At 38.1% G+C, this 23,868-nt stretch overlaps 1 protein-coding gene and 1 pseudogene across 1 annotated transcript in view; one reads left to right on the forward strand and one right to left on the reverse strand.

The window, feature by feature from the left end:
* LOC102492399 (uncharacterized) overlaps window positions 1–22,222 on the reverse strand; it is a 144,603-nt gene extending 122,381 nt beyond the window's left edge. Inside the window, exons 1-4 of the mRNA XM_027766695.1 lie at window positions 21,640–22,222; window positions 20,410–20,467; window positions 9,671–9,815; window positions 9,304–9,399 (exon numbers count right to left, since the gene is read on the reverse strand). Coding sequence (XP_027622496.1) covers window positions 9,304–9,399; window positions 9,671–9,815; window positions 20,410–20,418 — 250 coding nt within the window. The 5' untranslated portion in view covers window positions 20,419–20,467; window positions 21,640–22,222. The remainder of the gene's footprint in view (window positions 1–9,303; window positions 9,400–9,670; window positions 9,816–20,409; window positions 20,468–21,639) is intronic.
* LOC102500409 (polypeptide N-acetylgalactosaminyltransferase 1-like) lies at window positions 11,608–14,002 on the forward strand (annotated as a pseudogene).
* Window positions 22,223–23,868: the final 1,646 nt, after the last annotated feature.

Here is a 23,868-nt window from a genome sequence, read left to right on the forward strand (position 1 = left end):
TGATTAAGCCACTATGCAGTTTATTCTAGATGGGAAACCACATTTAGTATATTGTGATTCTGCTCAGGGAATGAATGTAAATTAATTTTTTTAAAAAAAGTTTCAGGAGGAAAACTAAAACTGTTCATATCGAAATTTTTTTAAAAATGCGTGTTTGATGACTGCAGTAAGCTATATAGCCCCAGCTAGGTACTACTTTATAGTATGTTCATTCTACTCACTGAGGTTTATGCCTAAAGTCAGACTTGGGTTCATGTATATGTATATGTCAACTACACTTGATATTGTAAATATTTAGTTTGATTATTTTGAAGCTCAACCTTTTGATTTGCTATAATGTTTAAATCTCTAAGTAGGTGTTTGTTTCTCTAGAATATATAATTGTTGACTTTTCCTATAAAACAGGACATTATGTTATATCTCCTGCCTGCCTTGAGTTGTGTTCTAGACTTTATTGTTGTCTCTATGCTCCTTGGATTACTTACTGGTTTATACTGGCTGTGGAAAGTTATCAATAACAATTTCATACTATACCAAAGAATTGAATCTGATCCTTAATATCTAATATTTTGCCAGTGCTTCTACTGATAAGTGATATTTTGGAAGGCAGTCATAGAATTTGAAAATAAACTCTAGTCTCTCCTTAGCTATTTGGTATCACAGAGGTGACAAAGAACTCGTAAAATTTTGCAAGTACAGATACTTATATTTGATCCCAGAATAATACATTTTAGACTGGCTTAGGGTTGCTGGTAGCTAACTTTAAAGAGAAGGAAGACAACTGAACACAAGTTTGTTGTCTTTAGAACAGTTTGTAAAAATATGATGTAAAGATGTTTTCATTTTCCTTTTGTCTTAAATATGATTGTACAAAGCTATTATTAATGCCAGTTTTGGTAAACCTTAAGAATTAGCCCCATGGGACCAGCAGTTAGCGTAATGGCTATGTCGCTGGACTCCCACATAGTCAACCACGGTTCGAGTCCTGGACCCGGTGGCTTAAACTCATGCTGGGCACGTGTGCGTGCATGCCCAGGATCCCAAGAGGAGAATGGAGGAGAAGGGATTGCGGCATGGCCATCCCCCTGGGGGAGTGATTTCTTGCTTTCTGTCGCTCTGTCTGTCTGTCTGTCGAGCGCATGCGCCCTCTAGCAAAAAAAAAAAAAAAAAAGAATTACCCCAAATATTGACATTAAGTACATCATATAACAAGTGTCTCTGTTTGGTATATTAAACTTTTGTTCTCATGCATCTGTTAAAAAAAAAAAAAACATAAGAAAGAAGGAACTTCAGTCAAAATCTTAACTTTACACATTGAGTAACTAGAAAAAGAAGAGTATGTTCTGGGTTCTCTATGCTGACCCATTGGTCTACATGTTTGTTGTGTCAGTATCATGCTGTTTTGATTATAACAGCTTTGTCATATGTTGAGGTCAGGAAGTGAGATGCATCCTACTTTAGTCTCTTTGCACAGTATTGCTTTGGAGATACAGGCCTTTTATGATTCCAGACAAATTTTATGATCGATTTTCCTATTTCTGTGAAGAGTCTCTTTGATAATTTCATCAAAATTACATTAAATTTGTAATTAATTTGGGTACGATTGATATTTTGACTATATTAATTCTTCCAGTCCAGGAACATGGAATGTCTATTTCTTTGTATCATTTTTCAATTTGTTTTTCATAGTTTTCCTTATAGAGGTATTCCACTTCTTTGTAAGTTTATTCCTAGGTATATTATTTTTTTCTTCTGGTTACTGTAAATAGGACTGTTTTCTTCAATTCTAACTTAATCTGTTCATTGTTGATACACAAAAATGCTACATATTTTTGTATGTTCACTTTGTATGTTACCACTTTACTGTATTCACTTACCACTTCCAGGAGCTTTTTGTATGATTCTTTTTTTTTTTTAGAGAGCTTTTCACTGTAGGGCGCGTGCGCTCGCCAGACAGACAGAGAGAGACATAGAGACAGAAAGCGAGAAATCACCCCCCAGGGGGGATGGTCACGCCGCAATCCCTTCTCCTCCATTCTCCTCTCGGGATCTTGGGCACGCACGCACTCGCGCCCGGCGTGAGATTTAAGCCACCGGGTCCGGGACACGAACCGCGGTCGACTACGTGGGAGTCCAGCGACATAGCCATTACGCTAACTGCTGGTTCCCTTTGTATGATTCTTTTGAGTTTTCTAAGTAGGTAATCATGTCATCAGCAAATAGAGATAATTTCACTTCTTATTTTTATATTTGAATGCCTTTATTTTACTTTCCTGTCTGATTACATTGACTACAACTCCCAGTACTATGCTGACAAGGAGAGGGGAAAGTGGGCAGCCTTGTCTTGCTCCAGTTTTCAGTGGAAAAGCTTTCATCGTTTCCCAATTCGGTATGATATTAGCTATGTTTTTTTCATATATGATCTTTATTATGTTGAGAAATGTTCCTTCTATGTCACTTTTGCTGAGAATCTTACTCATGAAGGGATGTTGTATTTTATCAAATGCTTTTTCTGCATTGACTGATATGCTCATACAATTTTTATCTTTCCTTCTGTTAATGTAATATGTTAATTTATTGTTTTCAGATGTTGAACCATCCTTGCATCTTTAGAATAAAAACTATCTGGTCACAAGTACAATATTTTTGGGACCAGCAGTTAGCATAATGGCTATGTCGCTGGACTCCCAACGTAGTCAACCACAGTTCGTGTCCTGGACCCGGTGGCTTAAAACTCACGCCGGGTGCGTGTGTGTGCCCAAGATCCCAAGAGGAGAATGGAGAAGGGATTGTGGCATGGCCATCCCCCCTGGGGGGTGATTTCTCGCTTTTTGTCTCTTCTCTGTCTGTCTGGTGAGCACAGGTGCCATATAGCAAAAACCTCTCAAAAAAAAAAAAAAAGTACAATAGTTTTAATGTGTTGTTGGATACAATTTGCTAGCATCTTCTTGAAAATATTTACATCTGTATTCATCAGGGATATTAGACTGTAGTTTTCCAGTGGGGAAAAGAAAATTTCTTTAGCAAATGGTGCTGGAAAAACTGGATATCCACCTGCAGAAAAGCAAAACTGGACCTCATCTCTCACCATTAACAAAAATCAACTCAAAGTAGATCAACTAAACACAAAACCTCAAACTATAAAACTACTGGTGGAAAGCAGGGTAAACTAGTGGAGACACTGGAGTAGCAAGGCAATAATCCTGAAAACAGACAAGTGGGAACACATCTAAAAAGCTTCTACATAGCAAAATAAACAATAATTAAAGAGACAACCCTTGAAATGGGAGAATATATTTGCAAACTATGCCTCATGTAAGGGACTGATAACCAGAATATACAGAGAACTCAAGTAGCTTACAAAAAAAATATAAATAAAAAAACAATCCAATTAAAAGATGGTAAAATGAGCTGAAGAAATAATTCTCCAAAGAAGACATATGAACAAATGAAGATTTTCTACTGATAATTCAGCCTCCAGCCCAAAAACTGAAGTGTAGAGGCAAGGGGCAGGTCTTCAGTAAAAGACTCTTCCATGACTCCTGAGAACTAGTGATTTCATGCAGCACACTTGCATACCACATGGTTTTTTATTATTTGCTTTTTTAAAAATAAAAAAATATATTTTTTGGTTTTTATTTTTATTTTTTTCCTTCTTTCTCTCTCTGTTTCTTTTGTTTTTCTTTTTTTTCCTCACTCTCTCTGTTTCTTTTTCTTTTTCTTTTATCTTATCACTCTGCTCTTCAATCTCCATTCTCTGTGTTCCGAGACGGATCTAAGGGAACCATAGTCGAACATCCAAATACTATTAGGGTTAACATAGTCCTCAGTATCCACTGAATCTGCCACACAAAGGAATAAAAACAGAATAACAAAGAGATTACAGATCACCTCCTTCTGCACGACCCTGAATGCTCAGATTGAACTTCAAGAATAAGGAAGAAACACACCATCCATCAGATGACAAATCACCACAGGGCCACAAAAAATATGGGAAAGCAAGAAAATACCTCTCCTCCAAAGGAAAAGAATAACTCCTCTTCAACCACACACAGTTCAATGGAAATCATGGAAAAGTCTGATAAAGAATTTAGAATATTCATAGTGACAAAAGCTAACAGAAGAGGCAGGAGAAAGGAGCTGAGTTCCAGGAGGTGAGGAAATTCTTTCAAAATCTAAAAGAGGAATTACACACTTTAAAAAAGAATCAAATGGATCTGTTAGAGATGAAGGCTATAATACAGGAAGTCAAAATCTCTCTTGAAAGTATTAAAAGCAGGCTAAATCATATAGAAAATAAAATCTCATACATAGAAGAGAACATTGCTGGCCTAGAAAAATCCACCACAAAGACTGAGAAAACTGCCCCCCAAAAATGAGAATAATATATGACAAATACTAGATACCATCAAATGTCCAAACATCCACATGATTGGCATCCCAGAAGGCGAAGAGACTTATAAGGGCATTGATAATCTAGTCCATGAAATTCTGCAAGAAAATTTTCCAAACCTAGAAGCACTCAACGATCCAGACCCCAGAAATACAAAGGACCCCAAATAGAATCAACCCCCAAAAAACTTTGAAACATAGCCAGATTGACCAAAACTACAGACAAAGACACGATACTAAGATTGGCAAGAGAAAAACGACAAGTTACCTACAAAGGATATCCCATCAGGCTAACAGTGGACCTCTCATTGGAAACAATGCAAGCAAGAAAAGAATGGGAAAATATATTCAAAGTGTAAGGGAAAAGCAATTTCAACCAAGAATACTATACCCAGCAAGATTACCCTTCACATGGGAAAAAAAGACAGGAACATTCTCAGATAAATCCTGAAAGAATTTACCAACACCAGACCAGATCTCCAAGAAGTTCTCAAGGGAGTGCTATACCAGGAAAATTAAATACAGACAAACAGAAATAAGAGTCCAAAAACCAAAAAAAATGGCCTACTTAATCATAGGGACAAGTCTGGAGTTGAATATTATATCCCAGAATTTAATCAGGAAGATCAAACCACAACAGAAGATAGATTAAGTACATGAGACTAAACTAGTGAAATAGCATTTTATGTCTTTTGACTAAAACATTGCTGATTTCCTTCTAGGCTTTGTTTTCCAGTTTTAAGGACTTTTGTCCTGTCTTGAGCTGTCAATAGATTCATGTACCTACTATTTGAACAGAATCCTAACTTGTTTCCTGGCTTTAAGTTTTAAGAAAAGTTCTTTAGCATTTCTTTGATTTATTTAAGTTAAAACTGCTTTTCTTAAAATTACCAGCTGAATTCTCTATTAAAAGTAATTAGGTAATATAATAAATTGTGTGATCAATAAAATGTGGGGGGAAAGGGAATGGAAAACAACTGTAGACACCAGAGATAGTGTGGAAGGAGGGTGGGGAAGGGCAGAAGGTCAGAAATAGGGGTTAAATATATATATGAACCTAGAAATGGAAAATTATTGACAATATCATGCATAATTAAGCCACTATGCAGTATATTCTGGATGGGAAATTCTGTTTTTGTTTTTTCTTTCTTTTCTTGGGGTTTTTGCTATAGGGTATGTGTGCTCGCCAGACAGAGAGAGACAGAGAGACAGAAAGCGAGAAATCACCCCCCAGGGGGGGATGGCCACGCTGCAATCCCTTTCCCCATATTCTCCTCTCGGGATCTTGGGCACACACGCACACACGCCCGGCGTGAGTTTAAGCCACCAGGTCTGGGACTCAAACAGCGGTTGACTACGTGGGAGTCCAGCGACATAGCCATTACGCTAACTGCTGGTCCCGGAAATTCTGTTTTGTATACTGTGATGATGCTTAGCCATTACACTAACTGCTGGTCCCAGAAATTCCGTTTTGTATACTGTGACGATGCTTAGAGAATGAATGCAAATTAATTAATTTAAAACAATATTTCAGGGGAAAAAAAAGCTCATGGAAATAGGTGTAATGAGAAAACTATGTATGAATTTCAAGAAGTTTTTGTACCAAACTAAATCAACACTGTAATTGTAATAGAAAGAAAGAAAGAAAGAAGACATATGAACAGTCAAAGAGTATATGAAAAACAACAATGAGATGCTCAACATCTCTTATTATAAGGGAAATGCACAAGTAGCTTACAAAAAAAATAAAATAAATGATTCAATTAAAAGATGGTAAAATGAGCTGAAGAGACAATTCTCCAAAGAAGACATATAAACAGCCAAAGAATATCTGAAAAAAAAGTCCACATCTATTATTATTATAAGGAAAATTCAAATCAAAACTACAATGAGATACCACTTAACCCCAGTCAGAATGGACCCCTAAAGCACAGTCAATAATCCCCAAAATAGACAAGTGGGATTACATCAGACTAAAGTTTCTGCATAGCAAAAGACACAGTAATTTGCATGAATCAACAGCCCTCAGAATGGGAAAATATTTTTGTAAATTATGCATCAGATACGAGATTGATAGGCAGAATACACAAGGAACTCAAGTAGCTGTCTGGAAAAAAGATGATCAATCCTATTAAAAGATGGGAGAATGAGTTGAAAAAGACATTCTCTAAAGATGACATACGAATAGCCAAAAGGCATATGAAAAAATGCTCAACATCCCTCATTGTAAGGGAAATGCAGATCAAAACAACAATGAGATACCACCTAACCCCAGTCAGAATATCTAAGATTATAAAAACAAAAAATGGTAAGTGTTGGCAGGGAGTGTGGTGAAAAGGGAACTCTCTTACACTACTGGTGGGAATGTAAATCAGTCCAGCCACTGTGGAGAACAATTTGGAGATTCCTCAAATATCTACAAATAGAACTACCATATATGATCCAGCAATCCCACTCCTTAGTATCTACCCAAAGGACATAAGAATTCTTCATCAGAAAAGTGCTTGCACATTGATGTTTATTGCCACACTATTCACAATTGCTAAGACATGGACCCAACCCAAATGCCCCCGAACAGATGAATGGATTGAAAAACCATGGCACATATACTCTATGGAATACTATTCAGCCATAAAAAAAAAAACCTGGCTTTTGACAGAAAGTGGAAGAATATGGAAGATTTACTGCTGAGTGAAGCAAGTCAGGCAATGAAGAAGAGATGCTGTATGTCCCCACTTAATATATACCAAATGTCCACACTCTATGACAGAAACTGATTGACTAAAGGATATACAAAGACAATAAATGGGTGTAAATACCAGATACAGTGTGTGTGTAAGAGTAGGGCCTGAGGAAGGACATTTAGAAGGAAAATACAGAGGCAAAGCATTAATGAGACAAAGAAATGTGGTATTATCTGTTGAAGATATTTTAATCAATGGGACTAGGGAGAAATGTTCACATATCGAAATATTCACTTTGTAAGCTAAATAATGTGACTGAATGTATAAAAAAAGGAAATAAAAAAGGAAGTATACTTAAGAACAAGCTAAAAAAAATTAAAAATTAAAAATAAAAGAATCATACATGCTAGAGAGGCTGCAATGAAAAGGGAACTCTTTTATGCTACTGGTGAGAGAGAATGTAAGTTAGTACAGTCACAGTGGAGGACAATATGGAGGTTCGTCAGAAACCTACAAATAGAACTTGCATATAATCAAGCAATTCTACTTCTGGGTATCTACCCAAAGGAAGGAAACCCCTCAGTCATAAAAATACTTACATATCCATGTTTATTTCAGGATTATTCACAATTGCTAAGACATGGAATCAACCCAAATGTCCAAGAGCAAATGAATGGATTGAAAAAATGGGCACATATTTGCTACAGAATATGACTCTGTTATTAAAAAAAAAAAAAAAGTGAGAACCTGATAAATGATACAAAGTGGACAAATATGGAAGATTTACTGCTAAACAAAACAAGCCAGATCATTCAGCCATAAGAATACCATTCAGTCATAAGGAGGGACCAGCAGTTAGCATAATGGCCGTGTCACTGGACTCCCATGTAGTCGACCGTGGTTCACGTCCTGGACCCGGTGGCTTAAAACTCACGCCAGGTGCGTGTGCATGCATGTCCAAGATCCTGAAGATCCCAAGAGGAGAATGGAGGAGAAGGGACTGCAGTGTGGCTATCCCCCCTGGGAAGTTATTTCTCACTTTCTGTTTCTGTCTCTCTGGCAATCACACGTGCCCTATGGCAAAAACCTCTCAAAAAATAAATAAATAAATAAATAATACCATTCAGTCATAAGGAATAATGTGGCTTTGTCACTAATTAAAAGAGGATGAATATAGAAGACTTAATGTTAAGTGAAATGAGCCAGACTTCAAAAGGCATACAGTCAATATGAACAGAATGTCTGGACTCTGACAGAAATTGATATATTTGATGATATGATAAGTTGAGGGGATAAATGCAGATACCAGATACTTTAAGGAGGGGAGTGGTTAAAAGAGGGTGGGTGGGATAGGCAAAGAAAAGAAACATTTAACAGACAAAAGAATATGATGTTCTATATTTTTTAAAAATTTCTGTAATTTTTGCTTTATAAGAAAACAAAAATGAAAAAGAAAGTGGCTAGTACTCAAAAATTATTTGTTGCGTCAAAGAAAAGTGCATGAAAGAATGTCTGACAACAAATAGAATACAGGACAATGGAGTAAGGCAGGCAACTGAAATTGCTTTGAGAAACAGAGTAATCAAGACAATAATAAAGATGAGACAGGCAAAGACTGGACTAGTAGCAACTGTAATAATCATAAATATTCAAAAACAGAATCAAAATGGAAAAGGTTTTTTTGTGAGAATGGTTTCTGGAGGTTTGATTTAGGAATCAGCATCCTCAGTCACTTCCAAAAGTTAGGACTTCTAAAGAGTTTGCTATAGTTTAGATGCTACCCTCGCCCCAATTCATATGTTAAGACTTGACTCTATTATTGTAAAGGTATTTAGAGAAAACTTAATCACTTCATGGCGTCTCATAGTAAGCCCTTGATAAGACCTTATATTAAGGTGACGCCCTTATGATTGAGTGCTGGTGGGGTCATAAGCAAAGCGAAGGAGATCAGAACAAGAGAGAGAAACAGACCACACAGCTCCGCTAAAGGCTTTGCCTTCCACCAGTGATACCTCTGAACTTTCCTGTCACCAGAATCATGAGTTCTGCAAATAAGCTTCCATTTTCTTCATAAATCACCTAGCCTCAGGTATTTCCACTACCAATGTGAAAACAGACTAAGATAGATATATTCATGAAAAATGTTTCAAAGTTGTCAACCCCTGAATTAACTACAGGAAAATTAAAAATTCCCTGATGTTCATATGTACAGTATACATTAACTCACCTGGAAAGTTCTGACTTGGGAATTCTTCTTCCAGTATCCATGGCTCCTCTCCTTGCTCCAGCCTGAAGATCACTTCGGGTTTGGTAACACAAAACCCTGTTAACAGGAAATATTTTAGGACTTGGACCAAGAAGACTAAACTTCACAGCCTAGAAGGGGGAAGCCTCTGGAGCTGTTTAATAAAGAAGCCACGGAAACATGTTACTAGAGAGGTAAATATAAGTATCTCCTAGTGCCCAAGTGATCAAGGCACTGATTCCTAAAATCCAATCTTTAATTTCATTCAGCTATACAAAGTGTCCTTATACTTCATCATTTAAAGAATAATCAAATGCTATTTAAAATTATACAGTAAAACAGGCCTTACCCACTGAAACAAGGTGGCTGTAGTTCTCCAGCATCACATCTCTATACAGGGACCTCTGACAAGGGTCTAGCTGCTGCCACTCATCCTGGGTAAAGCCCACAGTCACATCTTTAAATGATACTGACCCATGGAATTTCTGTTTAATCTAAAATATTTAGAATAAGGTTACATGGAAAAAGACATATGAAACTAATCCTTACCATGATTACTTACAGACTACTAAAACAGATTACAGAGTATTTATTCTGCTTTAGGGGGAAAGAGAAACCCTAACAGAAATAGCCTACATTGTGTTAAAGTATTAATTTATGCAAAAAAAAAGATCAGGTCTCCACAATGTACCTGGAACTATTATAGTTATTAGAAATACTATAACTAAAAACACTCTTATGGACGAGGAGTATATAACCTAGAGTACAATATATGGAGTAACATGTTACAAGTGTTAGGGTAAAAGCACACAAAGACGGTCTAACATTTTACATAAATAAAGAATAAACTCAGTTCCATTTTAAGCTTCATTGAGGAAGTACAGCTGTTGAATGAAGAGCAGTGTAAGTACAGAGTCATAGCACAATAAAGGTGGGGCTCTCGCACACCAAGGAAATCAGCCCAAGAGCAAACCGCAAAGAAATAGGAATAGGCACTGTCATGAGATAAAGTGCCATGGAAATACTCAGGTAATGGGTAACAGTAATTTCAGACCAGTAGTTTCCAAAATAACTGATTATTTACCATCTTCAAAAATACTGTTGAGTACTACAAATTTAAATTTATAAATTATAGAAATAAATTATCAGTATACTGATGAATTTTCTCAGATTTAATGTGGACAAAAAGCCTAATGATACTGCATTTCCTGCAATATGTACCTTAGGTGCCAACCCTTCCATTCAAAGATAATAATAACAATGTGTAGAAAATGGAAAGATTTAAGAACAAGTGTACTTGAAATGCCCATAGGGTACACAAAAGAAACCAAATTGGATTGTTTTAGAGATATCCTATGGTGTAGGGCTCCATTTTAGGGATCACTGATATGGGAAAAAGAGAACCAAAGGAAAAATATAAGCATATGAAATTATATGACCAAGACTTTTTAATAGAGCCAGTTCTTGAGAAAGGGAAGGAGCAGCTAAAGAGTAAAAAGTCATCATTTAAACTACTGTAATAGAAACTGGGATACAAAAAGGGCACTGATAACAGGAGATAGATAACAACAAAATACAGTCACCAGTTCACTGAACAGAAAGAAAATGTTTCCTTGGTTTATCCCACAGATGCATAGATACTAGAGTTACAAGGCAAATTAGGAAAACTAGAGCAAAATATAACAGGCATGATGTTTTAAAGATATGTATTAAACATACTAAATTTGAGTCACAATACTAGAGGTCTAGAATGCATATAAAGATTTGAGACACTGAAAATCTGGTAGTGTTCGTCAACAGTGAATTAGAAAGCTCTCAGAGCACTGAGGAAATCAATAATGGAATCTGTGGAAAAATCTTTTTTTTTTTTTGACTGGTTTGCAAAGAAGGAATAGGCCATGAAGACCCTGAAGGAATTTTCTGAAAGGTAGAAATAAAACAATGAATGGTATTAAAAACAAGAGACTATTGAGCGACTGAGGAGGCAGTGCAGCAGGCAGCAGTCCGAGTATAGCACTTGCACTGCTGCCAGAGAAGTGCCTGCCTCCACCACACGGAACGAAACGTCGGACATGCGGATTTAGGATAGGAATTCACTTGAAAAACCACTCTGGTGGTGTGAACATAATTTCTGATGAAACTGGACTGGAATAATTTTCATGATCTTTGAATATATGTATGTGTATATATATGTATACATATGTGTGTATGTATGTATATAATTTAAAAGAAGTGTGTGTATATGTATATGTGTATATGTAAATTATGCATTTGACTTAAAGTGCTATGAGAAAATTTACATATTGCAAAGTGGTCCTAGCCACCTCTCTGATTTATTAAGTATGTTCCAACTACTTTACTTCAGTGAATGTTACAAACGTGACAAATAGAAGGAGGACTTCCTTCTGGAAATGTTCTAGAGGTAGTACAAAAGTCTCATGAAGGGGGACCAGCAGTTAGCGTAATGGCCATGTCGCTGGACTCCCACGTAGTCAACCACGGTTCGTGTCCCGGACCCGGTGGCTTAAAACTCATGCCAGGCGCATGTGTGTGCGTGCCCAAGATCCTGAGAGGAGAATGGAGGAGAAGGGACTGCAGCGTGACCATCCCCCCTGGGGGGTGATTTCTCGCTTTCTGTCTCTACGTCTCTGCCTGTCTGGCGAGCACACGTGCCCTACAGTGAAAACCTCTCCAAAAAAAAAAAAAAAGTCTCATGAAGGTCCTGGAGAAACAGGGAAACCAGTTATCATTTCCAAGGAAGATTAAGAAAATATGAAAGAGATGTTTAAAATCAATTAATTCGGGGGCCAGTTGGTGGTCCGGTGGTTGGGGTGCTGGATTCCCACATGGCTGACTGTGGTTTGAGTCCTGGACCTGGCGGCTTGCTTTCTCACTTTTCCTCTCTCTGTTGAGTGTGTATGCTCTGTAGCAAATTGAAAAATAATAATAATGATAAATAAAATTAAATAAAAATTCTTTTTAAAAAATCAATTCTATTTAATGGCAAGTGAGATGACAGCATTCAATAGATCTTGACCAGATGTTAGGTTAGAGGGGTATAAACAAAAGGTGTATCCAGACAATCTTCCTACAATAAGTATGGTGACTGTATTTTCCAATAAGGCTTCAAGCACATTTCTGTGAACTGCCCATAATGTCATTACTCACTCACCAAAATACATGATAGAAGAAATTGTTCTAGCGGATTATGCCAGTGAAAGAGACTTTTTGAAAAGACTGCTAGAGAGTTAGGTGAAAAAACTAAAAGTACTAGTTCATGTAATTCAAATAGAACAACATATTGGATTGATAAGAACTCTATTAAAAGGAGCTGCTGTGTCTAACGGCCAAGTGATCACCTTCTTGGATGCTTGCCATTAATGTTCAGTGAGGTGGCTAGAGCACTGTTAGCCAGGATCAAACATGACAGGAAAACACCAGTATGACATGATCAGTGATGATACTTTTCAGTACATCACAGGCTCTGATTATGACTGATGGTGGAGTCAACTGGAAGGTGAATTTTCACTGGTATCCTGTTCTCCAGCAATAACTGGACAGAAGGAGATTAGACTCTTCCCGTCAGAACACCTATAACAGTAGGAGGCCTTTTTTCAATAGACAGAGATTATCTTCAGGAAACTGGAACATACGATGCTAGAGTAGGTATTTGGGGAGGAGAAAACCTAGAAATTTCTTTTAGAATTTGGCAGTGTGAGGAACCTGGGAAATTGTTATGTGCTCACATGTTGGACATGCATTTCAGAAAGTGACACTTTACACGTTTCCAGAAGGCACAGAACAGATTATCAGTAAAAATTAAAGACAATTTGCAGAAGTATGGGAAGATGAATTCAAGAATTTCTTCTATTTAATTTTCCCAGGTGTTACAATGGTAGATCATGGGGATATATCATCAAGACTCAGTCTTAGACACAAACAACAATGCAAATCTTTTTCTTGGTTTCCAGAAAATATTTATCTTAATTCTCAAATTCCATGTCACTATTTCTCACTGGGAGAGAAATTAAACATGGAAACAAATCAGTGTCTACATAATAGGGTTAGAAAAGAGAGGGACCAGCAGTTGGCAAAATGGCTATGTCGCTGGACTCCCATGTAGTCGACTGTGGTTCGAGTCCTGGACCCAACGGCTTAAACTCATGCCGGGCTTGAGTGCACACGTGCCCAAGATCCTGAGAGGAGAATGGAGGAGAAGGGATTGTGGTGTGGCTAGCCCCCCTGGGGGATGATTTCTCAATTTCTGTCTCTCTCTGTCTTTCTGACAAGCGCACATGCCCTATAGCAAAAATCCCTCCAAAAAATAAAAGAAAAGAAAAGAGAATGAGAATGAGAAAGTTGGCATTCTTCATTGTCATGTTATGGGAGGTAATAGGTTTTCTCTTACACTGCCAATAAAGAAATTAGAATAGATGATCTTTCTTTGGGTGTTTCTAAACCAAATGGCCCAGTCTCAATGCTCAAATGCCATCACCTAAAAGGCAACCAGTTTTAGGAGTATGACCCAGTGAAATTAACCCTGCGGCATGTGAACGGTAATCAGTGCCTGGATAAAGGCACAGAATAGGATAGCCAGGTGCACAACATTAGAGACTGCAATAGAAACCAGTCCTAGTAGTAGCTGCTTTAAAATGTAACCCTTCCAGAAATTGAGACCAAATTTATAAGGAAAAAAAAAATAACAAAAAAAGAAGAAAATACAGATTGACTGGGCTACCTCGGCATGTGGTTTTGCTGCATTGTTATTTTTTTTTTAGGGGTTTCGCTACAGGGCGTGTGCGCTCACCAGACAGACAGAGACAGACAGAGAGACAGAAAGCGAGAAATCACCCCCCCCCAGGGGGGATGGCCACGCCACAATCCCTTCTCCTCCATTCTCCTCTCGGGATCTTGGGCACACACGCACACGTGCCAGGCGTGAGTTTTAAGCCACCGGGTCCGGGACGCGAACCACAGTCGACTACGTGGGAGTCCAGCGACACAGCCATTACACTAACTGCTGCATTATTATTTTTTTTTTTAGAGAAAGATTTTTACCATAGGGCGCATGCGCTCACCAAAGAGACAGAAAGTGAGGAATCCCCTCCGTCCCCTAGTGGGCAGGTGTAACCATGCTGCAATCCTTTCTCCTTCATTCTCATCCTGGGCACACAAGCGCCCAGCCTGAGTTTCAAGCCTCCGGGTCCAGGACTCAAATGGCAGTTGGCCATGTGCGAGTCCAGCAACACAACCATTATGCCATCTGGTTCCCCTTTGCTGCAGTTTTAAGCAGGATGGAAGGCTTATTCTGCAGTTTTAAGTAGGATGGAAGGCTTATTAGTCATTAAAACTTAGATTCCTCTAGTTTTTTGCTAACCTCCCTGTCCAAGGATGTGAAACTGCATAGTAGAAAGACTCTGCACACTGATGTTTCTAAGACTGAAAGTCTAACATCAAGAATGATGAGAAAGAATATGCAGACAGTGAAACAATCAATCAACAGAAAGCAATTTCTGGAAAGCAGCACCTTTTATGGTTTGCTTGCACATTTTTTTCCCTGATTAGAACTGGTAGCCAGTATATTAATATGTATTAAGAAATAAAGAAAGAACTAGAACCAGATTCAGAATCATGAATAGAATATTTACAATAATAAAAACTATGTTAAACACGGTTTAAAGGAGATTAAAACAGAACTAAGGGAAGTACAATTTGATATAGCATAGAATCAAATTTCTATATAGATTTTCTACTTCAGTGGGGAAAATACTTGATTCCAATGACATTCATTTTGTTTTCATCTGTGATAGTCATGGACACTTTTAGTTTCTGTAGGGCGCTGAAATTGAGCTGTTAAAAAAGCCTCTTTCAACATAGTTTTAATTTCTATCTTTTTAAAAATTTGTTTTGAGGGCTATTGGAATTACAGTTTTTAAATGTTTTTTGCCATAGGACACTTGACAGAGAAAGAGTGAGAAAGAGAAGGAGTGGGAAAGTAAGACATTACCCCCCTCCCCCAGGATATGGTTCACTATCTCTCTTGCTGTCTCTCTCTGCCACTCTGGCAAACACATGTGCCCTATCATAAAAAACTAAAAAACTAAAAAAAAAAGGTTTTGTGTTTTTTTTTTTTTTGGAGAGGTTTTTGCTATAGAACACGTGCGCTCACCAGACAGGCAGAGAGAGACAGAGAGACAGAAAGCAAGAAATCACCCCCCAGGGGGGATGGCCACGCCACAACCCCTTCTCCTCCGTTCTCCTCTCGGGATCTTGGGCACGCACGCACACGCGCCCGGTGTGAGTTTTAAGCCACCGGGTCCGGGACGCGAACCGCGGTCGACTAGTGGGAGTCCAGCGACATAGCCATTATGCTAACTGCTGGTCCCAAAAAAAAGGAAATTTAATATGATGATATGATGTCTGGTTTCAACTGCACAAGTTAGATATCTCAGTTGCTCTTGGGTCAACTGGATTATAAACTTTCTCATAATTCACACACACACACACACACACACAAATCATATATAAAAAATCATACACACAAAATCATACACAAAAAAGTCATGTGCATTTTTCTATTTTTGTAACGCAAAAATGCATGACTTTTCTAATGTCTCAAAAAATGTCCTATTACATTTTCAACTACTTAATTTGATTCAAATGATTATACTTAATACCTGAGATTCATGCTACTGTACTACATACAGATTTGTTTCACAGCAATAAATTTTTAGTTCTTATTTAGAATTTCATTTAATTATTGCAGAAGTGGTTTGTTATTTGGGTATCTATTTCAAGGATTTTTGGAAAACCTTTTTCACTCCATACCAGATGTTCTTCATAGTCAGGTGCATGTTTAAATAGATTCTTGAATTATAGTGTTGATTTGCTGCTTTTTAAAAATAAAATTTGATGGAAAATGTTAAAAAAAAAGATGATCATATCATCATATTAGTATATGAAGAAAAGCATAATATAAGAAAACCTCTTTGCAAACTAGGAGTAGAAAGAAATTTTCTCAATGTGATAAAAGATTTCTACAAACATCTATACCAAACATGCTGATTGGTGAGTGTTCAACTTAAAAGTTAGAATCAAAATAAAGATGCTTACTATTTCCAATTTTATTCAATATTTTTCTGTGTTCTTAAAGTAATAAGGTAAAAACAATAATGTATACAGAAAATTCAAGTAAAAGTATGGTTTTAGGAACTGGTAAGAGTTCAATATAACAAATCTCAGATTATTTCCTTAAACTAGCAGATTCATAAAATTTAATCTTTTGAAAAGTTAACAATATCATAAAAATATGAAAATCTCTCTACAAAGAGAATTGCATAATATAATGAAGGAAACTAAAGATAACCCAAATAAGTGAAGTAATTAACAGCTCGGTTCATCTCATGCTGTTTTAAAGATTCACAGCAATCACCAACAAAATCCCAACAGATAATTTGATAGATATCAGTCCAGTTAATTCTAAAATATGTAGAACTGCAATGAACTAAAAATAGACTTAGAAATCTTAAAAAGAAAAGTAAAGCCAGGAGATATATTATCATATATGAAGTATAACAAATGTACCATAATTAGGATAACACCCAATATAGTCCTAAGTATTATCATATGGAACAATGGAACAGAAGAGAGAGCCCCAAGACAGACCTAAACGACTCAATATATGGTCACTTGGGGGACCAGCAGGTGGCGTGGTAGTTAAGGCACTGGACGCTCCCACATGGCTGACCAGGGTTTGAGTCCTGAATCTGTTGGCTTGCTTTCTCACTTCCTCTCCTCACTCTCATCCTCTGTCTCTCTCTGGTCAAACTAAAAAAATAAATGAATGAATGAATAAAATAAAATAAATAATTATATATATATAGTCATTTGATTCATGACAAAGGGAACAGAAGAGTAATCATTTTAATAAATGGTGCAAGTTTAACTGTAATAAGTATTTACAGCCATTTGAACAGAAATTCATTTTAGACATTACAACTGACTTGAATAACACAGGTTTCAACTACTGGATTGTCGGAAAAGTTGTGACCTATCTTTCTGTTTTTCTATGCATCATGATTTTTCCAACAACCCAATATGAGTGCACTTATTCACAGTTTTAAATAAATGTAAATGTATTTTCCCTTCCTTATGATCTTCTTAATAATATCTTTTCTCTCTGTTCCTCTATTGTAAGAATACAAGATTATAATACATATAACACAGAAAATATATGTCAATTGGCCATCTACATTATTGGTAAAGCTTCCAGTGAACAGTAGATTATTAGTATCTCTTTGAAAGTCGAAAGTTACATAGGAATTTTTAACTATATGGGCAATCAGTGTCCCAAACTCCTGCACTGCTCAAGGATTAATTTTATACAGATGTAAATTTGAAAAATAAAGCAACAAAAATTTTAGAAAACGTCATAGTAAATCCTTCTTCATGATCTCAAAATAGGCAAAGATTTCTTAACCAGGACATAAATTCTATTAACTGCCAGGGCCATATCATATTAAGAGCCCATCTTTATCAAAAGATCAAAACAAAGAAAAAAAGGATAAAGAACTCCTATCCCTAAAATAGAAAAAAAATTACTCCTACAACTGAAAGAAATTATTCCCAGGGCCAGCCATAGCATGGTGGTTAAGATGGTTGGATCCCACATGGCCCACTGTGAAGCTTGTGTTCTGAACCCAGTGGCTGGAAAAACACACAGCACATGTGTTTGTATGCCCAAAATCCCAAGAGGAGAAAGGAGAGGGGACTATGGCATAGCCATTCCCCTGGGGTTGATTTTTATCCCCCACTCCCCTGTGAGCACAAATGTCCCAAAGCAAAAAATTAAAAAATAAATTATTCCTACTAATCTCTAGCATAGTAAAAATTCTATATAAATTGAAAAAGAATAAAGGGCAGACCATTTGAATAGTAAAACTAACAGCAAGATTTCAGTCGCATCTGTGGAAGTCAGAAGACAATAAGCAAAAATTTGAACAGGCAATTTGCTAATGAGAAAATGAAATGAACTGACATTTTAAAGAGCTAAAAATGTCATCTCAAAATCTAAAGTCTGTAAGAAATAATCCTCTAAAATGAATATATTTCCTAAATACAGGATGGAGAAATGGAGGGGAAGGAACTGCAGGGTAGTCACACCTGACTGTGAGGTGCTTTCTCTCTCTCCCTCCTTTATTACTCTCTGTTGAATGCATGTACTCTCTAGTAATTTTAATAAAAGAAAAATTAACTCTAATTTTTTATAAGACTTAATAAATACTTTGTGAACATGGCAAAACGTTATCTAGTTAGTACCAAGTCAGCAGCTTCAAGAAGAAACTTGGCAGACACTCCAAACCAGATCTATCTTTTGTATGTATCTGTATGTATCCAAACTACTTTCTGCTCTGGTTGTCAGAAACATCAAAGACAGATCTACAGCTTAAATAAGTGTCCCTAAAATCATAGGATGATACATAACAACTTGGCCCGGCTACTGATCTGTTTGTTACTACATATTTTCCATAAACTTTCATTTATTAATTTCTCAACAAACTGACTCTTACAAATGTCACTATAGAAAAAAGGTGGGAATGAAAAAACACACAACTTACCTCATTCATTTTGTGCTGTTCTTGAATGGTAGTACACAACTCCAAAAAGACAGTTGGGCTAGAACAGGAATGAGATCATGATCCACCTGGCCTGCCTCCCAGCTCCTAAATTCCTCTCCCCTAAAAAGCTATATGTGCCCACTATGCAAAATGTTCCCTGTGAGAGAATGCCAATGTCCCTTTGACCTCAACTTCAGTGTGGGTGGGGGAATGCTGAGAGACTAATATGGCTGTAATATAACTACACAGTTCTCTGGCAATTATTCTTCCATAAATATTTCTTTCCTAAGGATTTTAACAGCTTAACTGTGCCTTGGTGTTCACAAAAAATATAAAATGACAACAGTGGCTAAACAAGTTAACACACCTAATGAAGGATCATTATCATTTCACTAATATTATTTTTAAAAAATACTCAAACCTTAGCTCTCAATGTTCCTACGGATGTTACTTAACCTTGGCTAGTGAATAGAAGTCAGTGCTTTGAGGGAAAAAATTATCTGTTTTGATTTCTTTATCAAACTTCATTGCTATTCCTCAGAACGATGTTTTATAAGAAACACTGTATTGACTTGAGTAGGTAATACTGGCTTGGGAGTGAGGACTTACAGAAAGGAGAGGGGACTATGGCATAGCCATTCCCCTGGGGTTGATTTTTATCCCCCACTCCCCTGTGAGCACAAATGTCCCAAAGCAAAAAATTAAAAAATAAATTATTCCTACTAATCTCTAGCATAGTAAAAATTCTATATAAATTGAAAAAGAATAAAGGGCAGACCATTTGAATAGTAAAACTAACAGCAAGATTTCAGTCGCATCTGTGGAAGTCAGAAGACAATAAGCAAAAATTTGAACAGGCAATTTGCTAATGAGAAAATGAAATGAACTGACATTTTAAAGAGCTAAAAATGTCATCTCAAAATCTAAAGTCTGTAAGAAATAATCCTCTAAAATGAATATATTTCCTAAATACAGGATGGAGAAATGGAGGGGAAGGAACTGCAGGGTAGTCACACCTGACTGTGAGGTGCTTTCTCTCTCTCCCTCCTTTATTACTCTCTGTTGAATGCATGTACTCTCTAGTAATTTTAATAAAAGAAAAATTAACTCTAATTTTTTATAAGACTTAATAAATACTTTGTGAACATGGCAAAACGTTATCTAGTTAGTACCAAGTCAGCAGCTTCAAGAAGAAACTTGGCAGACACTCCAAACCAGATCTATCTTTTGTATGTATCTGTATGTATCCAAACTACTTTCTGCTCTGGTTGTCAGAAACATCAAAGACAGATCTACAGCTTAAATAAGTGTCCCTAAAATCATAGGATGATACATAACAACTTGGCCCGGCTACTGATCTGTTTGTTACTACATATTTTCCATAAACTTTCATTTATTAATTTCTCAACAAACTGACTCTTACAAATGTCACTATAGAAAAAAGGTGGGAATGAAAAAACACACAACTTACCTCATTCATTTTGTGCTGTTCTTGAATGGTAGTACACAACTCCAAAAAGACAGTTGGGCTAGAACAGGAATGAGATCATGATCCACCTGGCCTGCCTCCCAGCTCCTAAATTCCTCTCCCCTAAAAAGCTATATGTGCCCACTATGCAAAATGTTCCCTGTGAGAGAATGCCAATGTCCCTTTGACCTCAACTTCAGTGTGGGTGGGGGAATGCTGAGAGACTAATATGGCTGTAATATAACTACACAGTTCTCTGGCAATTATTCTTCCATAAATATTTCTTTCCTAAGGATTTTAACAGCTTAACTGTGCCTTGGTGTTCACAAAAAATATAAAATGACAACAGTGGCTAAACAAGTTAACACACCTAATGAAGGATCATTATCATTTCACTAATATTATTTTTAAAAAATACTCAAACCTTAGCTCTCAATGTTCCTACGGATGTTACTTAACCTTGGCTAGTGAATAGAAGTCAGTGCTTTGAGGGAAAAAATTATCTGTTTTGATTTCTTTATCAAACTTCATTGCTATTCCTCAGAACGATGTTTTATAAGAAACACTGTATTGACTTGAGTAGGTAATACTGGCTTGGGAGTGAGGACTTACTCTTAACCACTAACAAGCTGTGATCCTAACCACCAGACCACCAGGGAACATTAACAAACTGTGATCCTGAACCAGTCACTAATCTTCAGAAACAAACCCTAAGTTTCTCTTCTAGCAAACAACTAAAATAGAAAATTTTTGAAGGTCCTTCCTGAAAGCTGGGGCAAGTCAGGGCAGGAACGCCAAATCTGAAACAGTAGTTACGGGCCTGGCCGCAAGCAGCTAAGAATCTACAAGCCTGCAAGGAGAGTAAGGGATGGAGCCTGCCCAGAAGGCAGATAGCGGAACCCACAGGGGCAGACGAACCTTTCCACCCGGACCGCGCCCGCAGGCACCGTCGCGCAGGCGCACGAGCTCACCCCAGAGCGTGCCACACAAAGGACGCAGGCGCACAGCGCCTCCTCCCCCCGCCCCGCTGTGGAACTGCGCAAGCCTTGCCACCAGCTCGGCGCAGGGCTAGGCACGTGCGGGTCAGGCTGGTAGTCATCAGAGACGCTGCCGCCTCGCCATCCCTTGAGCTCCGAGGGCGCCAAGGATCCACGAGGATTCTCCCGGCCTCCCGCCCATCCTCCTAGCCCTAAGGGGTCCCCTTCGGTCCTCGCCCAACCCTCCAAGGCTTACCCACCACTCCCAGAAGTGTAGACTGAGCGGCCTCGAGACGGCCTCCCACGCGAGGCCTGATGAGTGAAGAGGGAAGGCGGATGCCGACGAAAACAGCTGCAGCGCCAGGCATGCGTAGAGCCCCGCGGTCGGACCAGTCGGCTCCCGGAGTGGAAACTCCCTTTCCCGACATGCTCTCGACTAGCCCCTCAGGATTGGCCGAGTCGCGCGCGGAAGGTTGGGGGTCCAACGTGAACTCTCCCCAGTAGTCCAGAGTCGCGCGGTTCCGCCCAGGGCTCTCGAAAGGTGAGAGACTGCTGGGGAGTCCTCTGTGCGGCCGCTGCACAGATTAGACAGCTGCCAAAGGAAAGCTGCGCTGCGGGTCCACTTATAAAATACTAGGCACTAGGCGATAGAGCCTATCGGTAAAAGACATGATCTGACACCGCCATCTAGTCTCAGGCAGAGAAAAAGAAGTGATAGAGAGAGTGGAGACAAGAAACCGAGTTCATCAAAATTACTAAAGCAATGACAAACATTATAGATAAATCAGAATAAACACAATTGAAACAAAATTCATATCACATTCTTTTCACCAATTACATTAAAGTCCCTGAATGACACCAGCAAGTGGCTTGGTAGTTAAGGCACTGGATCCCACATGGCGGATTCTGTGGTTCCAGTCCCGACTGGAGGCTAACGGACCGGGGGGGGGTGTGAGAGTCCAGCACCTTCACCATGCTACCTGCTGGCCCCTATAAGAAGCTTATTAAATGAGTAGAAAGAAAAAAATGGGCTAAAGAACTGAGCAGTAATATAATACAAAAAGAAATGTAAATGAACAATAAATGTATGAAAAAGTTCATTATGGGAATGAAAGAAATGCAGATATTCAAGTTAAAACATGGAAATCTAATTCTGTAATGATGTATAGTGAATGAATGTAAAAAATTTTAAAAAGAAAAAGTTTTAATTTATGTATTAATGTTTATAGAGAAAACTTCATTTGGTGCAGTTTTATAAGTTTTGACAATCTTGTAGATTTGTGTAACTAGCACACCAGTCAATATACAGAACTGTTTGATTACCATCCCCAAAATTTCTTCATGCTACCCCTTTAAAGCTAAACTCACCGTTCTTAACCTCTGGCATCCACTATCTATTCTTAATGTCTATAGGTTTGCCTTTTCTAGAATATTATATAATGGAATAGACAGTATATAGTCTTTGAATTTGATATCTTTTGCTTAATACAGTGCACTTCAGATTCTTTCATGGTGTTTTGTGTATCAACACCCTGTTAATTTTTATTGCTGAGTTGTAATCCATGGTATGGATTTACTGTAGTTTGTTTTTTAAGGTTTTTACCACATGGCCTGTGTGCTGGCCATAGAGACAGAGAAAGACAGTGAGAGAGAAAATGAGAACTCACTACCCTGGGAGTATGGCCATGCAGCAATCACACAGTACTGCTTGACTAACTGGGACTGGCACCTTAGTCCCCTAAAGGGGTCCCATTCACTGCTCCACGGGGACAAGATACCAATATGTGAAGGCTGATACAAATAGCCACGGAAAGACCTGGAATCCAGTCCCACAGACCTCTGTTCGACATCTATCTGGGACCCATTTGGGATCTATAGTTTATTGGCCAATTTTCTGTTACCTGGGATGTGTCCTAGGAACACCAAGGTACCAGTACTGTCTGTGTCAGTGTCCTAAATTGCAGCAACCTGAATGTACTTTGAGTTCCCTCCTCACCTCTTGGAGATCTTGGGCTTTCCTGTAGGAAGAAGAGGGTTGATTTGGCAATGAGGTTCTTAGAAAGGACTTGTGCAGATTACCTCACCCAGAGTAGGGGATTGTTTTGACAGGTGAGAAGCTAAGATTTTTTTCATGTGGGTATGTGCCTGTTTTTCTCAAGCCATATTTAGTTTCAGTTAGTTTTTTCTTGAGACAGAGGGAGAGAGAGAGCATGCTTCCCAGCAGGGTCTTGCCATGCCATGATCCCCTCAGCCTTCTAGCAAGCCAGGATCATGGTGCACCTGTGGGCATGCTCACATGTTCCTGTCAATCCAAGATCTGAACCCAGGCCTTTGCATATGGCTCCATTATCATGCAGCAGCAGACTAACACTTGCACCACTATGGTTGGGTCAAGAATAAGGTATTAATGCCAGGTCCAGTGTCTGGCAGACAAGTAGCAGCTATCACCTCCCAATACCTTTACATGAGAGAACTACAGGTATCA

Source organism: Tupaia chinensis, unplaced genomic scaffold, assembly GCF_000334495.1.
Source record: "Tupaia chinensis unplaced genomic scaffold, TupChi_1.0 Scaffold143636_1, whole genome shotgun sequence".
In the NCBI taxonomy this organism is placed as follows: Eukaryota; Metazoa; Chordata; class Mammalia; order Scandentia; family Tupaiidae; genus Tupaia; species Tupaia belangeri.